Raw genomic sequence first — 17,308 nt, 5'->3', positions numbered from 1 at the left:
GATGGGCAGCAAGAACTCTGTTTTTTTTCCTATTCCTGGAAGAAAGCAATTTTGTTCAATCGTTGTTTTGACAGAGAAAGAAGTATGCAGTAGTGAGGAGTACTGGCCTGCGTGCAGCTTGTCTCAAAGCTAAAAGGAGTTCTTTTTATATAAATAAAGAACCAACAGGAGTTCATATTTTACTTTCTCTGGGTTTCTCTAGCCTGATTTGCTTTTATTTGCAACATTATCAGTTCTTCTTGCCCAAGTAACGGGTCAATATATTATATTGCAATCACATTCAACAAAAAAAATTCTGGATTTCATTGAAATGGGCCTCAAGTACTCAAAAGTAACTGCATTTTACATCATCAATTGCACCCAATCAGTGAGGGTACTAGATAATGCTTGATTTATGTGATTTCTCTGTAAACAGAGGTGTATGTATGCATGCATGATGTTTTTAAGGTTGTCAGATTTCATTTTTCATTTTCTCTGGATTGCTCTAACCTAAATTGCTTTTATTTGCAACATTATCAGTTCTTCTTGCCCAAGTAACGGATCAATATATTATATTACAATCACATTCAACCAAAAAAAAACTGGATTTCATTGAAATGGGCCTCAAGTACTCAAAAGTAACTGCATTTTACATAATCAAATTTGCTGTAGAGAGAGGTGTATGCATGCATGCATCCAAATGTTTTTAAGGTTGTCAGATTTCTGTTGTAAAAAAAAAGGTTGTCAGATTTCCAACAGCATGCATGTAGTGGCCAGTTATGATTTTTGGCTTGTGTTATCAAGAAATAAGCTAGAAAATAAACTTGGTGACTTAAGCTTGTTAAAGCATGGCATATGATGCTAGCATGCTTGCCTTTTGTTCCATGATTGACCAGCGGCATTGCTTGAAATTCAGGTGCCATTAGTTTTTAAGGCTTGCGCTGATTTGAACAATCGCGCTTGTTGTCAGTTCTAATGAAACTTTTGCACAATGTGTTGCACAGATTGTTGCCATGGACGCATCATGATTGATGCTTGCTTTTGTGAAGGAACCGTTATGAAATCCATGGATGCTTTATGCTTACTGCACAATTTACCATTGCACCGGCAAAGAATACATAGCAAAAGAAAAGAAATGGGGCATTGTTTTAAATGAGAAAATTGAGAGTAGCATACGGCCCAGGCATGTGTTAGTTGGTGGCCAAAACTTGCCACGCCAGAGGTTAATTATGTCACAGTTTATTGGGCAGCTATTTGGTTCACTACTACAGTGCCACACTTTCTTAGCAGCATGCCCCACATGTTATACACTTTTTTTTCGTGCCAAAGCTTGTCACAAGTATGGCTTTGATTTTGCTCGCCACACTTTCTATGGCAGCCATAGTTTGGTGAATGTTAGGCGTGACATGTTTTTTTGAATCAAAGACTCACAACTTTATTACGACATAGGGGACTCATGAAGATCACGATCCGCCAAAGTAATTACAAACTTTGGAAGGGGATCAACCATAAGAAGGATTGATCCGAGTCCCTCGACAAACCATAACGAGCTAACTTTTTTCTCGATCGGGTGTTTAACCCGTATTTCATTAAGAAGAGCGTAACAACATACAGAGTACATAATTCACATCAAAAGAAATAAACAGCGTGTCTAGAAGAAATTTAGCTTCTCTAAATAGAATACCTCTAGCTAAGAGATCATAATCAGAAGATTTGAGGGCCTTCACTAGTACTAAGGAATTTGATTCAAGTTGAATTTGCATTATTCCTTGATCTGCTACCATGGTAATTGTTATCAAGCATGCATGCGTTTCTGCACATAGAGCATCATGAACTTTGTTCAATTCCCTGCACCCACCAGAACCATGATCCTCAAGCTCCACTTTTCTTGTTTTAGAGAACTCCTCCATTAAATTAATATTCACAACATCAGAGTTAGACACGTTCTGTAGTACAAGTTTATTTTTTTTCTTTTGCCTCTGCATAGGAACATTAAGGCCTTGTTTAGTTTGCAAAAAAATTTATTTTTGGCTACTGTAGCATTTCATTTTTATTTGACAAACATTGTCCAATCACGGAGTAACTAGACTCAAAAGATTCATCTCACAAATTATAGATAAACTGTGTAGTTAATTTTTATTTTCGTCTATATTTAATGCTTCATGCATGCGACCAAAGATTTGATATGACGGAGAATCTTGAAAATTTTTACGAACTAAACAAGGCCTAAGATAGGCGTGGCAAGTTTTGGTCACCAACCAAAACAAGCCTTATTATTCTTTTTTACAAAATGTATACGTGCTTCCCATGCACTGTATTTAAATGGTTACGAGTCCACTTCAGTTGCGTGGAGTGTACTCGTATACGGTATGCCTCGCAAGTCTCAAGGAAGAAGTGGAGAACTTCCCACACTCACCGGACCCACACGTGGCACGTCAGACCATTCTTCTAGACTCCATGCTCCAACCAGTTTCAGAAGCCATGTGTAAAGTTAAACTAGAGAAGACAAAAAAAACACTGACAGTATTAGGACCCATATGTGCCTCCATGGCTCCATCCATTAGGATCCAAATGAGGCTTTCCTAATTACAGTATTAGTTAGCAATACAAACAAGATAGTTATACTTGAAAACAGCGAGTTCAAAAAAAATCCAATTTAGCGAGAGCGTAGATTCAGAGGAAAACATGGCCATAATATTTTTTTTTGAGTTTTTTTTACGTGTTACTCCTTTTGATCTAAAATTTTATGTCTTTTTAGTTTTGCCCTAAATCAAATTTCTCTAAATTTTTATAGAGTTTTTGAAAAAAAAAACATTGACTCACACAACGTCAAATTATTTTTATTAAATTCACCATTGGATATTTCTTAATAGTGTATTTATTTGTAGATGTTAATATATTTTTCTTTAAGATTAATAAAGAATATAAGTTTGGTTTAAATTAAAAATACCTAAGTTTATAGTAAAATTATTTTAATGGACGTATTTTATCGTTCAAATTCAAATATTTCAACACCAGTTTTGAATCAAATCCAAATGGTTGTTCTGGATCAAACATGCAACAGAATACATGGGTTGAGCGGCCCAACTGCCCGGCCCATAACCATAACGCTCCACTCGAAGACTAGGGTTTACCACCTCACAAGTGCCCCGCCGCCGCGAGATATATAAGCCGAGCCCTAACCCCCGCCCCCGCTTCTCTTCCACCTTCGCCTCCACTCCCCGCCGCCGCCGCACCGCCGCGCCGCGAGCCGATTCAATGGCGCCGTCGTCTAAGCTGTCGCAGGGCATCAAGAAGGCCTCGCGGTCCCACGCGTACCACCGCCGCGGTCTGTGGGCGATCAAGGCTAAGCACGGCGGCGCCTTCCCCAAGGCCGAGAAGCCCGCCGCGGTCGCCGAGCCCAAGTTTTACCCCGCCGATGACGTGAAGCCGCGCAAGCCCAGCACCCGGAAGCCGAAGCCCACCAAGCTTAGGTATCTGCGTGGATTGCATCATTTCTTCAGTGCGATTTGTTTGCCGTCAGCTTCCAGTCCTGACGGTCTCTGATGCGTGCAGGTCCTCAATCACTCCCGGCACCGTGCTGATTCTGCTCGCCGGGAGGTTCATGGGGAAGAGAGTCGTTTTCCTCAAGCAGCTCAAATCTGGCCTGCTCCTTGTTACTGGTGAGCCTACGTTAGTCTGACACCGTTTAGTTCGAATTTCTGTTTGGTAAAATGCTGAATGGAGTGTTACAAATGCATTGTTTGTTTTGAATAGCTACATTACCTGTTTCCTGTCAACGTCTCCTTGCCTTCATTCTGTAGTGGGACGTTGTAGATTGAACATTAGACAATATATAGTCGTCTTGGAGTTGAAATGCTTGATGCTGAAGTTAATATTGTCTTGAAATCTGTTTATGCTATCTGTTTGTGCATTCGTTGATAGAAAGATAGAAACTACTTGTATTCCTTGTTGCAAATTGTTGGTCTGTTCATATTTCAGTTCCTTGCTTTTATTCGTATGGGTGTGAAATTGGGATCTATTGCAGATATTGATTTACGGACATGTTTTATTTGGGATATTTGGGAATGGAAGTCTCAATTGAGTGTATAGTATAGCAAATTCGTTAATCAGAAATGGTTGGAATGGCTATAGAATTTGGTCTCAAAATGTGTAAAACACCTATCACATGACCCCTTTTAGTGGGAACAGGTTGGGATAAATTTATACTGAATTTTTCTTTTACTACTCGTATTGATCTTTTCCTGCATTATTCTATAGAATGGCTGAAATATCCATTGTTCCAACATTCAATTAAAAATCCTGAAATTATCATGGCGTTCTGAGTGTTTTGATCATATATCAGCACTTGGTTGCTTACTCCGGTTAATAAAACACTGTTTTAGACCTTGTTAGGATTTGTGGCAACACCAATTTGACAGATGAATATCCCTGAGTGTCGCGTACTACTACAAGATGTTAAAAAGTTTGTTTCTATTTGTAAGATTATGAGCTTTGTTAATCAGGTCATTTGCTTGTGAATGTTTTGCAGCTCTTTTAGTTGTGTATTTAGCAGCTGCTCTATTAATTGTATATGCTGCAGTAGGTTCAGTATATGCTTTCTTTATTCTGGCATGCTATTACTAGCTATTAAGGTATCATAAAATGTGTGCAGGTTATGAACTCCTATTAGTTTTTTTAAGTCTATTAAGCTATTTCATACCCTGGACTGTATGTTGCATGTTATTATATTGTGTTCTATATATGTCATGCATTAACCATTATTATCTCTTTCAGGACCTTTCAAGATCAATGGAGTCCCAATCCGCCGTGTGAATCAGACCTACACCATTGCAACGTCCACAAAGGTTGATATCTCTGGTGTTAACGTAGAGAAGTTTGATGACAAGTACTTTGCAAGGGAGAAGAAGAAGAAGGCAACCAAGACTGAGGGTGAACTTTTTGAGACAGAGAAGGAGGTGTGTGTCTATACATAATTTAGACCTTGTTTTTTAGTAATGACATTCCTTACTTAGAAGTAACCTACCTATATCTTTCAGTCAACCAAGGACCTGCCTCAGTTCAAGAAGGATGACCAGAAGGCGGTGGACACCGAGTTGATCAAAGCTATTGATGCTGTGCCAGATCTGAAAACCTACCTCGGTGCGCGGTTCTCTCTCAGGGATGGCGACAAGCCTCATGAGATGGTTTTCTAGATTAGTTGGTGCTAGGTGTGAAGCTCAATAGTCTGTTTGCCTGATCTACCTGAGGGCGCTCTTGAATTTTGTATCTGACTAGTGAACCTTTGGTTTCCATTTGAATCACTGTCAAATCTTTAATGAAGTCATACATTTTGCTGGTAAATTTAGCAATGTTTTGCACAATACTACTATATATGTAAGCTATTCGCAACAAAGTCCTGCCCTATTATTTGTCATTCATCCATGTGCCGTGGCCTTGGTTTAGCCTTGCATCCGCAAGAATGCTGGAGGCTGTACTTCAGTGTTGTCTCCAATTTTTGCATTCGGCTTCATGCTGCCCTAGATGATCTTGTCTCACACTTAGTACACTGCCTCGTGATTGTATTATTCTTAGCTAGTGTACATAGAATCGTGATTGTATTCTCGGTTTGAGTGATGGAATGGTTGGTTTTCTAAAATGAGCTGGTTAGTTGAGGATTGTTCAAATTTCGGTCATAGAATCTTTTGTAGTAGGGTGATGCACGGATTTGTTAAGAGACGGACAATATGTTTTCTGGCATTTGGGTATTTGGGTGTATGATGTTTGAACCTGCCTCTGAATTTTTTTTTTCCAGTGCTGCTGTTGAACACAAATACAGTCCACTCGCAAAGTCGCAATAAACTGCCGGCTACAGCATAGTGTCAGCCCGTGACGGCAGCCTCTTGAAAAAGTTGCTGGCAGCCGACGGCATCCGGCCCCGGAACCTCGGGTGGCGGAGCACGTACAGGCCGACGACGAGCGACACGACCCGGATCGGTGTGACGTAGAGCACGGCGGCGGCGACGAGGCACAAGGCCGTGAACAGTGCCGTGGCCCGCGGGTCCCTCCACGCGAGCAGGGACCGGGTCCGCTCTCCCTGCGTCGCCACGTCTCCGACCACCGTCTGGATCCGCCCGGCCACGCTCCGCAGACGGTCGTACCGCAGCCGCACCACGGCGTTGTGCCTCGACGTCGGGAACGTGTCCAGCTCCTCGTCGAGCTCGTCGGGGTGGGTCGCCTCGGCGCACGAGAGCCTCGCGTCCATGTGCGGCGGCCGGCGCGGCCGGCGGCGGTAGTTCCAGAGGCCAGCCGTGGACATGTACAGGAACATGGTCGGCAGGATGAGCTCCGGGAAGCACATGAGGGCGACGAAGAGCACGTGCACGAGGACCGTCGTCGCCGGGTTCTTCCAGCGGCAAACGTCGGCGAGCCACCGCACGGTGCTGGCCGCGCCTGAGAGCAGCGCCGTGACGCGGAAGAAGTTGGCCTTGCTCCGCCTGATGCTCCAGACGTGCGAGTCCGCGTCGAGCATGTACTCTACGACCTCCCGGCGCAGCGGCGGCTCGGCCCGGCTCAGCCTCGCCGCCACGATGCTCATCGCCTGCCGCCGCAGGCTGTCAAGTTGCACGACGGTGAGCGGCTGGACGTAGTGCACCTTGGGGAGGAAGGGCTGGCCGTAGAGGCGCAGGACGCTGCCGAGGGAGAGGCAGGTGAGGCGCACGGCCAGGCGGAGCTCGCCGTTCTTGCGCAGGCCGGACGGGTGCAGCACGACGAGCGGGTGCGCGCTAGTGCGCGCCTTGTCCATCTCGAGCGTCGAGAGGCGGATCCTGACCTTGCCGATCCTCTGGTCCCTGATGCCGGCGGCGGCGTTGCCGAGGTGGCAGTTGTCGAACACGGCGAGCGTGAGCACCGTGCACGGGTCGTACACCTCCCACGTGTACTGCTCGTTCCACCGGGGGCTGCAGGAGTCCACCACGGTCCGCGTGCGCACCCACTTCTGCCCGTACTTGGCGACGCAGTACGCGTCGGTCATGCCCCGGCCGTCGACGGTCTTCATCGGCGTGAGCCCCTGCGCGCCGAGGACGCCGACTTCAAGCACGCCGATCGGGGGTCGCCACAGCTGCCGCGCGGTGGGGCGCGTGTCGCTGGCGTACATGGTCGGCTCCTCCATGACGTGGTACGCGCCCTCGAGGCACGCGCGGAGGTGCACGCGGCCGGCGAAGACGGCCTCCGGCGGGCGCACCGGACGCCCGAATGGCTCCAGGCTGAACCACTGCGACTGGATCGGACGCCGGTCCAGCCGCTTCTCGAAGAGCGTGAGCGGCAGCAAGGCGCGCCCCACGATCTCGTCCTTGCCGGGGTGCACGCGGGCCTCGATGATAAGAACCGCCGGGTCGTCGAACGGCTCAGCCACGGCGAACACCAGCTCCTCGTTCCACGCAAGGTTCGCCGGACCCCTCGTGGTGCATGGCCTAGTCCTGAGCACCATGCCGCCGACTTGCACCTTGGCGAAGACCTCGGCGTGCCGGCCTTTGTCTGCGGTGGCGCCGGCGCCGGCGCCGGCACCGGGTGGCACGACGTCCTGAGCCTCGAGCACGCCTACGCGGAGGTACCACAGCTTGGGCGTAACGTACACCTTGGACCGCGTGTTGTGCACGGCCGCCGCCGCGGCGTCACCGCCAAGGACGGAGGCGGCGTCGGCGTGCCACGCGTCCGAGAACGCCTCGTCCGCCTGCGTGCCGACCCAGACGGCGAGCATGACCTCGCCGTTCGCCACCATCTTGCCGCCACCGCCACCAGCAGTACCCTCGAGGCGGTACCACTGCGGCGCGAGCGGGCTGTCCGGCGGCACGCGCACGGGCGCCTCGGCGATGTCGAACGCGACTCTGCCGACGCAGTCGTCGCGCGCCCCGAGGGCGTCCCTGTCCCTGACGAACACCTCCAGCACCGTGGCCTGCACGCGGTCCCTGGAGAAGGCGAACACCAGGTTCCACTCGGCGCTGGCCTTCCCCTCGCAATGCCGCGTGGCGGCGCGGTAGTTGCCGACGCGGACCTCGACGTAGGGGGCCCTGCACCCGCCGCCGGTGACGGCGCTCGCCGGGAGCCCGCGCGCCTTGACGACGCGCACGTACAGGTAGTGCATCGTCTCCACGAGGTCGTAGGCGCTCGCCAGCCTCTGGCTCTCACCTGAGCCGAGGCCGTCGGGCCACCCGGCGGCTCCTGCGCCGTGTGGGCTCGCGCTTCTGCTGCCACCGCCGGCAGGCCACTGCTCCTTGACATGTGGAGCAGGCGCGGCGTCCTTGGCCTTGTGGTCCTCCACTCTCACGGGTGGCGCCTGGGCACGGAAGACGTACGGGTACGCGTACGCCATGACCGGCGAGGCTGGCAAGATGGTGGCGCCGGTCGCGGCCGATGAACGTGCCCAGCGCCTGTTGGTTAAGCGGTCGGCTTCCCCGTCGCCGGCAAGGGAAGGCATGCAAGGTGGCACGAAGGAGTACAGGCACACTTCGTTGCAGAAGCTTGAAGCGAATGTGGGTCGGGGTTGCGAGATATGTATGCATGGAGAGATAAAGATGAGGTCATGTGATGTGATGTAGAGTCAAGGTGCATCTGCCTGGATTTGAGTAGGACCTAGGAATAGGAAGACTGGAGAGAAGTGTTGGTGAAGCTGCCTGTATCTGCTATTCTGCTGGTTCCTCTCTGATCCTGTATTCCTGTTCGAGTAAATAATTAGAGGGGATTAGGGGATGAAACACTCATGTTAATCTCAATGGAAGTTGACATAATCATTCTTGATGCATCTATGACAGTCAAGGCTCTTTTCTTAATACTTACTTATCTGTGGAAATTATGAAATGAAACAAACATTGTCGGGTTTGGGAAGTTGTGCTTAGTTACCTCGCCTATAAGCCTATAACATGGAAATTTTGAATTTGGATGTGTGCTATGTAGACATAAAAAATTTGCTGCCATGTAAATGTAAAATAGGTCTCATAAATAAATTCTGAAGTTAGTCTTCAATATAGTAGGGTTGCATAAAAAATGAAATCAGATGACAGCATTTGCATCTGATCCAGAAAAATAAAAATTTTCAGCTGGGTTACATACTGAATTACGTGATGGAGCCAAGAGGGGAAAAGAGCAAAGTGTGTATTCATTCATCTACAAAGCAAAAGCAATTCAGAGAGGCTTTTGTGGGCTTGTGGCCTGGTTTGCTTTAACCAAAGAAACCCCTTTATCTTATTTTATTTTTCACACTGGAGCTTTATTCTCCTCGTTGCAATTGAAGTATATTGACCAATGACCAGTGGCAATGGAGCAGTGCCGTGGGCTTAGGGCATTTACATTTTGTTCACTCACGTTTGCCAAATCACATCTCAATGTAGGGTATACTGCTCCCTTCATAACTGTTTTATTTTTCTCCCAGAAAAATATGATCTTCATTCGGGCCTTTCGAAGCTTGCTGGTCCCTTGGTTTCTTGATTCTTTCTCGATTTTTCGTCAAGGCGCTTCTTTTGCTCTCGTTTTGCTCATTGCTCCGAGTATAGTTTATGCTTGCTTTACAAAGGTTACATGTTCCCAGTGGTTAGAAAAATATGCAATTGTATTTCTTTACTTTTAAGGAAAATCATGAGGCCCGGACACTATTATCACTGTAGTGCTCAAAGGTGACCAGCTAGGGTCTACCATGTGAATCAGAACACAATCCAATTCAACTTGAGAGATTTACTAGTAGTTTAGTGATAGACCATATGAACAGTATTCTGACATTTTTAACTCTAATTTAAATGGGTTTTTGTGATGGGTACATGAGCTGTGTTTCAAATTGCAAAATTGAATATTTTCTTCTGCAAGCGATCGCTTGCTCTCTTGGTCTCCCGGAATATGCATCCATGCAGGAACGCCGCCATGTTTTCCTCATAAGAAACTGCTATGAGCACAGCAACTGCCATGTTTTACTCAGCCCATCATTTGTTATGCTTCCTCATATCCCATCCACGAGAACGACAGCAGAACACCCAAGGGAGAATTGGCAGATTTCCTGCCCGGCCTCTGAGTTTCCATGCCTCAAGCCCCACAATCCACTGTAGAAAAACAGGAGGCACGGCACGGAAGAGGCAAAGATGTAAGAAACTGCAAGATGAGATCTTGATATTTATAGTTCCAAAAAACAAGAAATGATGACCATGCCATTTCCCAAGAACGATGGCAAGTATAGATTACATGGTTTATCTAGTTTGAGACCGGACCAAATCACAAAGTAGCCTAGTTGACACTTCACACACATTGACACAACCTCCATGTTGCAGATTTAGACCCTTTTTTTAGAAGGGCCACTTGACCTGGCCTTCTATGGAGACCATTGTAGGAACCAGCGATCCAGCCCTGATCGAGCCCTGGCCCGCCAGCTCCCACCATTGGGGCTTTAACTGCCTGCTCTATGAGCAGTTCCTGCGGCTTTAGACCTTCTGATCCTGCTCCTGCAGGCTGCAGCACGACTGCTGGGCAAAAACCCATGTCAATGTAGGCCTACTGCTTCCTTCAGAGTTCAATTCTAGGAAACTAATGCCACAGAATCATCGCAGGGCTGATTTTGGTCCCTTGGTTCTTTCTAAGCATATATGTGACTGAAGTTTTGTTGCCTGACGGTGACATTCCACCACAGCTAAGCAAATTAGAAGAGAATGTGAGGCACTGGAACAAGGAACAAGGAAATGCATTCCTGCTGCAAGGCAAATAATGTATTAGGGAGAATAAGAAAGCTGCAGCAGAAAGGAATCCTTTTGGTATCTTTATAAATAGTGTATAACTAGAAAACCAGGCCTGGCAAGGAACACCCATTATTGATTGAGCGAAAATAATTAACAGCTATCAAATTAGAAGAGAATGTGAGGCACTGGAACAAGGAACAAGGAAATGCATTCCTGCTGCAAGGCAAATAATGTATTAGGGAGAATAAGAAAGCTGCAGCAGAAAGGAATCCTTTTGGTATCTTTATAAATAGTGTATAACTAGAAAACCAGGCCCAGCAAGGAACACCCATTCTAGATTGGGCGAGAATAATTAACAGCTATCAATTTAGTATCATATACTGCATGTACATGTCTTTTAGAGAGGTCTGGTTGGCTACTATCTTAATCAACTTCTACATTATGCGTGAAAATGTTATAAATAAATATGAATATTTGGGTAAAGCATGCTTGAAGTTATGTGTGCCGATTTTGGGTCTAATTGATATGTTTTAGCAGCCTTTATAAAAGGAAATTTTGTGGTCAGTTTCAGAATTTTATAGTACTAAAATAGTTAAGGAATCTGACTACAGTAGTAATTAGGAAGCTTTGAGGAATTCATTTAAAAGCATCAGATTCTGCTAATACGTATAGAGAGAAAACTACACAGTTAATTTGGGAACCACAGGCTTCCACAGAAAATTAAAATGCAATTTTTTCAAACAAGTGAATTTAGGAAAGGAGCAAATCATGGATCAAGTCATTTGGCCACTGAATTTCAGCACAGCAAAAACTGGACTCTGGACTTGTATACTGACGGCAACTCAAAATACAAGCATGGGACTTTGCATAACTGCATTATGTCCATTTTCCCATTTGTTGAAGACCCAATTAAAAGCCTGTTGCTTACCTTATCTGATAATTTGGCTTTTATTAGCATTGACAATGTTGCTGAATTATATCTGTAGCTATATAGCTATATTACAAGTGGATGCTCTGAGTGTAAAAAAAATCTCAATCAATTTTAGGATTAATGAAATTGAATCGCAAGCAGGTAGGTTGCAAGCAAGCAAGCAAAACACATGGCTAGATCATGACCTGAGTTATCCTGTCCACGACAGGAAGGTGAATTGGTCAGTATTCTCAGTCCTCGCTGAGTCGCTGGTGCTATTGAGCTTTTGTTGTACAAGGGCTACCAGACTATAATCCACTGCAGGAAGACAAGGAAAAATATATGAAGCTAAAGGGGAAATGTGAAGAAAGATTTATTATAATGCCAAAGGACAGAGACAGAAGAACATAAGCTCAACTGAGCACCATGTTTGTAGTTCGATTATGGGCCTTACTCCTGAAGAACAAGGTTGTAGAAAGCATCCAACACTAGGAGCTTAGAAATCATGACCAAACACCTTGTGCTGCATAGGTACTATGCTAAATTTCTCATAGTACCTACTGACCTACATATTGAAGTTCATACAAGCAGCCACAAAAGAAAATATTCACACTAGTGGTTATGGTAATAGTGCAGCACAAAAGTAAATTCAAGATTTCATTTGTTCAACGGCCCACTGGGATACACAGAAAAGTATGCATACATCAGCAATAGCATGAACCAGATCACGCCTCACACTAGTAGCTGCAGTCCTAGAGCCTCAAGCAGAGAGCCAATAGCCCCATATTCTTTGGTTCTCGAGAAGGGAACCAGGAATGGCCGCGGGCATCATTCCATGGCAAGTGTTGGAAGAAGAGCAGCACACCCGGGGCATTGGCACTTAGGCTAGCGACTAAGGAAACAGCAGACAAGAGGAAGGAGGACAAGCCTGAGGTGGACTTTCTTCTCTTCCCCCAGCAAAGTACAGCAGTAAATTCATCGCATGGACATGAGATTGCGCCTCTGGGTGGCCCTCCTGGAGGCCCGGGCAGCCTTCGGTGTTCGTTTCATGTTTTTCCTCACCAACTTCTCTATCTTCTCTATTGAACTGGAAAGTTTCTTCTCAACAATGTCAGCAAGGGCAGGATCCATTGGTTTGGATGGAGTATTCAGTGAGCTTTCTGCTGGCGAGGAAGACACATTCAAATTGTCATCAGCCAAGACAGTAGCAGGGTTTGCTACAGTTTCTCTTTCAGTTGAACCGGAGCCAGATGCAACAGCATGGGAGGCTTCAGCAATGTGAGGAGCATCCTGCTCTGCTTGTGCTGGAGTAGTCACGTTCACAGACTGCGGTGACTGCTCGATCCTTTGGCTTTGCTGTTGAGCCGCAGCAATCCTTGCACGGCTTCTCTGAATGGCCTGCATGCAAGCCAGTCAGAATAGGATATTAGCAAGGGAACAAAAATATACTGAATGTGTAGTTCAGCTTTTGTAATGAACTAATGATGTGGGGATAAACTTTAGGACAGCAGATGAACTCAAATATTGGCAAACATTAATTGTGGCTAAGTGAATTTCGTACTTTCGTGATGACATAGACAAACAATCTACACCCTACGTTCCAAATTATAAATCACTACTATGGCCATAATCAAACTTCTCTAACTTTGACTAAGTTTATATAAATATAAATTGGCATCTACAATACCAAATAAGTTCACTCTCAAGACTACTCCATAGTGGATTGGATGGTGCTGTAAATGTCAGTACATTTTACTAGACTTGGTCAAAGTTTGAGAAGTTTGATTTAGAACAAAGCCAAAGTGCCTTATAATTTGGGACAGATAGAGTATGCAACTAAGGCAAGTGCAGCAGAGGAATTACTAAACACGGATGGCATGGACTTAAAATGCAGATGCACTAATAAACATACTACAAATTAATTTTATAAACAGAATATCATGGTGGATATGAACAACTATGAAAAGTAAAATGGTCCACCCCACAAATGCCTCAGAACTTCAGAAGAATTTTAATTTCAGTCATACATATTCTACAAGGCATGTCAATGAGACACAAAGCAGTGAAGCACGAGATGGTGAAGTATAACTTGTACTCTTTGTTTTAATGTTACTGTTGTTCAACCAGCTTGTTGAGTTAAATATTCTCATTGGATCCATAAAAATATTAGCAAAATTTTATGGACACTAAAAAGTAGGAAACTGCACAGCAGATTTATCATCAATCTCAATCAGCTACTCCTACTTGGCACCAACAGTACTACACGGTTGGACTCGTGACATAAAGCAGACAAATTAATATTTTCATCTATAAACATATTGTGCATTGATTTTGCAATAGAATAACATGGTGGATATAAGCACACATAAAAAATTCAAAAGTAAACATGTCCACCAGAAAATGACCATACATAATATTGGAAGTAAAAACATCTTATTATTTGAGCAATACTTTAGAAGAAATTCAGTTTTGTGCAATAATAGAAGTTCAAGATGGTGAAGTAAAGCTTGAATTCCATTTTGAATGTTACTGCAATTTAGCAAGCTTGTTGAATCAAATATTTTCATTGGATTCGTTACACAATCCCAAAAAGGACACCAGAAATTCAGAATTGTGCTGCTAATTTATAATCTACCTCACTCAGAATGCTACTGACAGTACTATAAAGTTAGACCATACTACAGAAAAGAAAAGGTCAGCATTCATCAACTGAAATTGGTACATCTGGCTGTGCCAGACAGCCAAGTATAATAACTTAAAATTGTATACCACTGGCATGCTTTTTACTCTACTTGGCACTAAACACAGATAATGAGTCCAGATATGTAAAATTAATAGGTGACTAACTCTGATTAGATTTATGTAAGGACTGGCAGAAGAAGAATGCCACAAGTTCTTTTCAACATTGTTGTTTGAGCAAAATGTTCCAGTAAAACTAGCAACTAAAAGCACATCACTGTGGTCCACTAAGACCAACGGGTAATTTTCTGATTCTGATGAAATCCAACAAAACCGCTTTGCTTTGCCACAAATTGTACTCCAACTAGAAATCAGCAGGTCAACTACAATCACGAGATGCTTTAAGTTTCCAACTACCAATCACACATTCACACATCATAAAGCATGTAAGCACAGTAACAATTAAACCTTCAATAAGTTAAAAATTGCTCACACTGAAATACTAGGCATACCTTTGCAATGGCCGTAATATCGCGGAGCGGCGTCCTGGGGTACCATCCAGGAAGCGGGCTCCTCTTTGCCGGTGTGGCCCTCAACGCCCAAATTGGCAGCAGGTTCTCCTTGTTCCTCGATGGTGACATATAACGCCGCGCCAACGGCTTCCCAGCACCCCTCACCGCCAGGGCTCGCGGCGAGGCCACCCTCCTGATAAAGAACCCTCCGCCACCAACCCCGCTTGAGAGGTCAGCGAGGGCCGCCCTCCTGCCGTCCCTGGAGTCAGGCATCTCGGGGCTCTGCAGAAAGCACGCGGCAGATACAGATTGGTGAGCACCCAATAAACACAAATGAGTCGACCAGCAAGGCAGAAACCCCAAAATTTCTCGCAGTCTTGACTTGCCTGGTCCAAATCCTACTACTGCTTCGAGTCTCCGACCACTGATCGTAGAGGTTCACCAGATCTGCAAAGAAAAAAATAAGACCCTGAATCGCATCAAACACCAAGAAATGGGTGGGAAAGGGGCCGAATCCTAAAACTTCCTCACGGACACGGATTAGCTCGCCTGGATATCCAATCTTGGCGCCTGGAACCCCTGATGCGAATCTCATGGGTTTGGGTGTTTCAGGCTGTGGTGGCGGGGGTTCTAGTTCAAATAGGAAGAAAGCCGAATTGAAACGGGGAGATGGGCGGGACGCGGAAATTTTTGGGAACCCAGAGCTCAAAATTTTCGAGGCACATGTGGGCCCAACTCGATTTGAATCGCTGGCACCTTTGCGCCTGCACATGCACCACGTGCACTTTAGATGGGTTTAGGGTTTAATTTCTAATCAGGTTGTAGTGGCACGTCAATAATTGGCATCAGTTCTTAGACCTTTTTAGATTCTTCCAAAAACAAAAAAAAAACTTTTTAAGATTCCTCGTCACATTAAATCTTTAGATATATACATAAAGCATTAAATATAAACAAAAACAAAAATTAATTATAGAGTTTACCTGTAATTTGTGAGACGAATCTTTTGAGTCTCTTTAGTCCATTATTTAACAATATTTATCAAATATAAATAAAAATATTATAGTAGTCAAAACAAAAAAAATCACGAACTAAACAAGGCGTTAGAATTGGTTCAAAAATTTCTACATCTACAAAGATTAAAAACAAACATTATCTCTATAGCTTATTAGCCAAAATTAGTCTTATTTTTCATTCATAAAATATTTTTTCTCTTACAATAAGGTCTTGTTCAATTGGTAAAATTTCAGGTTTTCGGGTACTGTAGCATTTTTATTTGTATTTGACAAATATTCTTCAATCATAGACTAACTAGACTTAAAAGATTCGTCTCACAAATTACAGGTAAATTGTATAATTAGTTTTTTATTTTCGTTTATATTTAATACTTTATGTATGCACCGCAAGATTCGGTATGATAAAAAATCTAAAATTTTTAGAAAAACTTTTTGGAAACTAAACAAGGCCTAAATCAACGTCAACCAAACAAGAGCATCTCAATGGGCCACGTCGCCTACTTTTTTTTTTAGTCGTCTCATCCACGTGCCAACATATATTGAGCCATTGATCATTTAGCCTCCGTGAATCCTCTACTCCGTTCTGCTCCTCCCTCTACCTTCTCTATATGGGACAGGGCTAAGCCCAATCTTGGCTATGAGGGATGATCAAATAGAGGTGGCTCTATTTTTTCAAACATAAAATGGTGTTTTTCTCTCACTACAAATCAACAGCAGCATCAGCCAAACAAAAGCACCTGTTCCACATGCCGACGTACATCGAGCCATTGATCATTAAGCCTCCACAAATCCTTTGCTCCGCTCTGCTCCTCTCTCGCGAGTCATGACGCTACGCTCGTCGCCATCTCCTTGTTTCCTCTTGCCGTCGTGAGCGCCAACCATCAGCAGGCGGGAAAGGAGGAGACACCAGCACTAGGTGCGGGCTACCTTCTCCAAATGCTAGGTGTTTTGGAGGATGTCAAGGCACAGGTAGTGCGGTAGAGGTGGGCGAGCGGCCACACATGGGAGCGGCATGTTGCGGCAGCTCCTACGTGTGCATGAAGACGACGGTGGCTCGCGTGGGGAAAAGGTGTGTGCGGAGGTGGCGATAGCTTAGGCAAGGTGCAGGCATGCATGGTGGCGGCTCGAGCCATCGGGTCCGTCCCCATTAAGATTGACACTAGAGCACTAGTGAATCCTTGCTAACCTACGGAGCCACCTAGATGGGCGACAGCATGTGCGCTGACCACGACGGCACGAGAGAATGGAGCCACAGACATGCTATGGCATGGCGGTGCACGAGCTGCATCGTGTCGACACACAAGATGGAGGCGTGCAGGATGAGCACTAGATGGGAGCAGCAATGGAATTGGTCGATGCTAGCTCATCAACTAAGAACAAGGCTAATAATATAGTCGGCTTGCTAGCCATAAGGTTTCTTGTAACCTTCTCAATGCTCACCTATACAGTAGTTGATTCTTCATAGTTAATACATGGTGAACCGAATGATATGTCATGTGCTACGGGATAGTTATATGTCTCCTC

At 45.1% G+C, this 17,308-nt stretch overlaps 3 protein-coding genes across 5 annotated transcripts; 1 reads left to right on the top strand and 2 right to left on the bottom strand.

The window, feature by feature from the left end:
* On the top strand, positions 3,132-5,399 carry LOC8073569 (60S ribosomal protein L6). The gene is made up of 4 exons (XM_002447978.2): positions 3,132-3,452; positions 3,535-3,641; positions 4,756-4,937; positions 5,019-5,399. Exons 1-4 carry the CDS (start codon positions 3,238-3,240, stop codon positions 5,172-5,174), a joined length of 660 nt encoding a protein of 219 aa, XP_002448023.1. The 5' UTR covers positions 3,132-3,237; the 3' UTR covers positions 5,175-5,399.
* LOC8058697 (FT-interacting protein 1) lies at positions 5,760-8,777 on the bottom strand. The gene has a single exon (XM_002446604.2). The coding sequence runs from the start codon at positions 8,432-8,434 to the stop codon at positions 5,828-5,830; it is 2,607 nt and encodes an 868-aa protein (XP_002446649.2). The 5' UTR covers positions 8,435-8,777; the 3' UTR covers positions 5,760-5,827.
* Positions 11,930-15,464, bottom strand: LOC110436328 (protein POLYCHOME-like). Of its 3 annotated transcripts, none has more exons than XM_021463103.1 (4): positions 15,307-15,464; positions 15,158-15,218; positions 14,772-15,053; positions 11,930-12,978 (listed from the first exon to the last, which is right to left on the bottom strand). In XM_021463103.1, exons 3-4 carry the CDS (start codon positions 15,042-15,044, stop codon positions 12,556-12,558), a joined length of 696 nt encoding a protein of 231 aa, XP_021318778.1. In that variant the 5' UTR covers positions 15,045-15,053; positions 15,158-15,218; positions 15,307-15,464; the 3' UTR covers positions 11,930-12,555. The 3 variants fall into 3 exon arrangements, with proteins under 3 accessions (XP_021318778.1, XP_021318780.1, XP_021318779.1); XM_021463105.1 differs by having other exon boundaries at positions 15,303-15,461; XM_021463104.1 differs by having other exon boundaries at positions 15,321-15,408.

The sequence above is a fragment of the Sorghum bicolor genome, chromosome 6 (genome assembly GCF_000003195.3).
Source record: "Sorghum bicolor cultivar BTx623 chromosome 6, Sorghum_bicolor_NCBIv3, whole genome shotgun sequence".
NCBI lineage: Eukaryota > Viridiplantae > Streptophyta > Magnoliopsida > Poales > Poaceae > Sorghum > Sorghum bicolor.
The sequence above is the reverse complement of the archived record's forward strand: the minus strand, read 5'-3'. Positions and strand labels throughout refer to the sequence as shown.

Bases quoted from the DNA above. Each gene is read 5' to 3' on its own strand.
- LOC8073569 (XM_002447978.2), top strand. From the start codon at position 3,238: ATGGCGCCGTCGTCTAAGCTGTCGCAGGGCATCAAGAAGGCCTCGCGG. The intron at 3,453-3,534 runs GTATCTGCGTGG...TGATGCGTGCAG, and splicing joins CCGAAGCCCACCAAGCTTAG to GTCCTCAATCACTCCCGGCA. The intron at 3,642-4,755 runs GTGAGCCTACGT...TATCTCTTTCAG, and splicing joins TGGCCTGCTCCTTGTTACTG to GACCTTTCAAGATCAATGGA.
- LOC8058697 (XM_002446604.2), bottom strand. From the start codon at position 8,434: ATGCCTTCCCTTGCCGGCGACGGGGAAGCCGACCGCTTAACCAACAGG.
- LOC110436328 (XM_021463103.1), bottom strand. From the start codon at position 15,044: ATGCCTGACTCCAGGGACGGCAGGAGGGCGGCCCTCGCTGACCTCTCA. The intron at 12,979-14,771 runs GTATGCCTAGTA...GCTTGCATGCAG, and splicing joins ATATTACGGCCATTGCAAAG to GCCATTCAGAGAAGCCGTGC.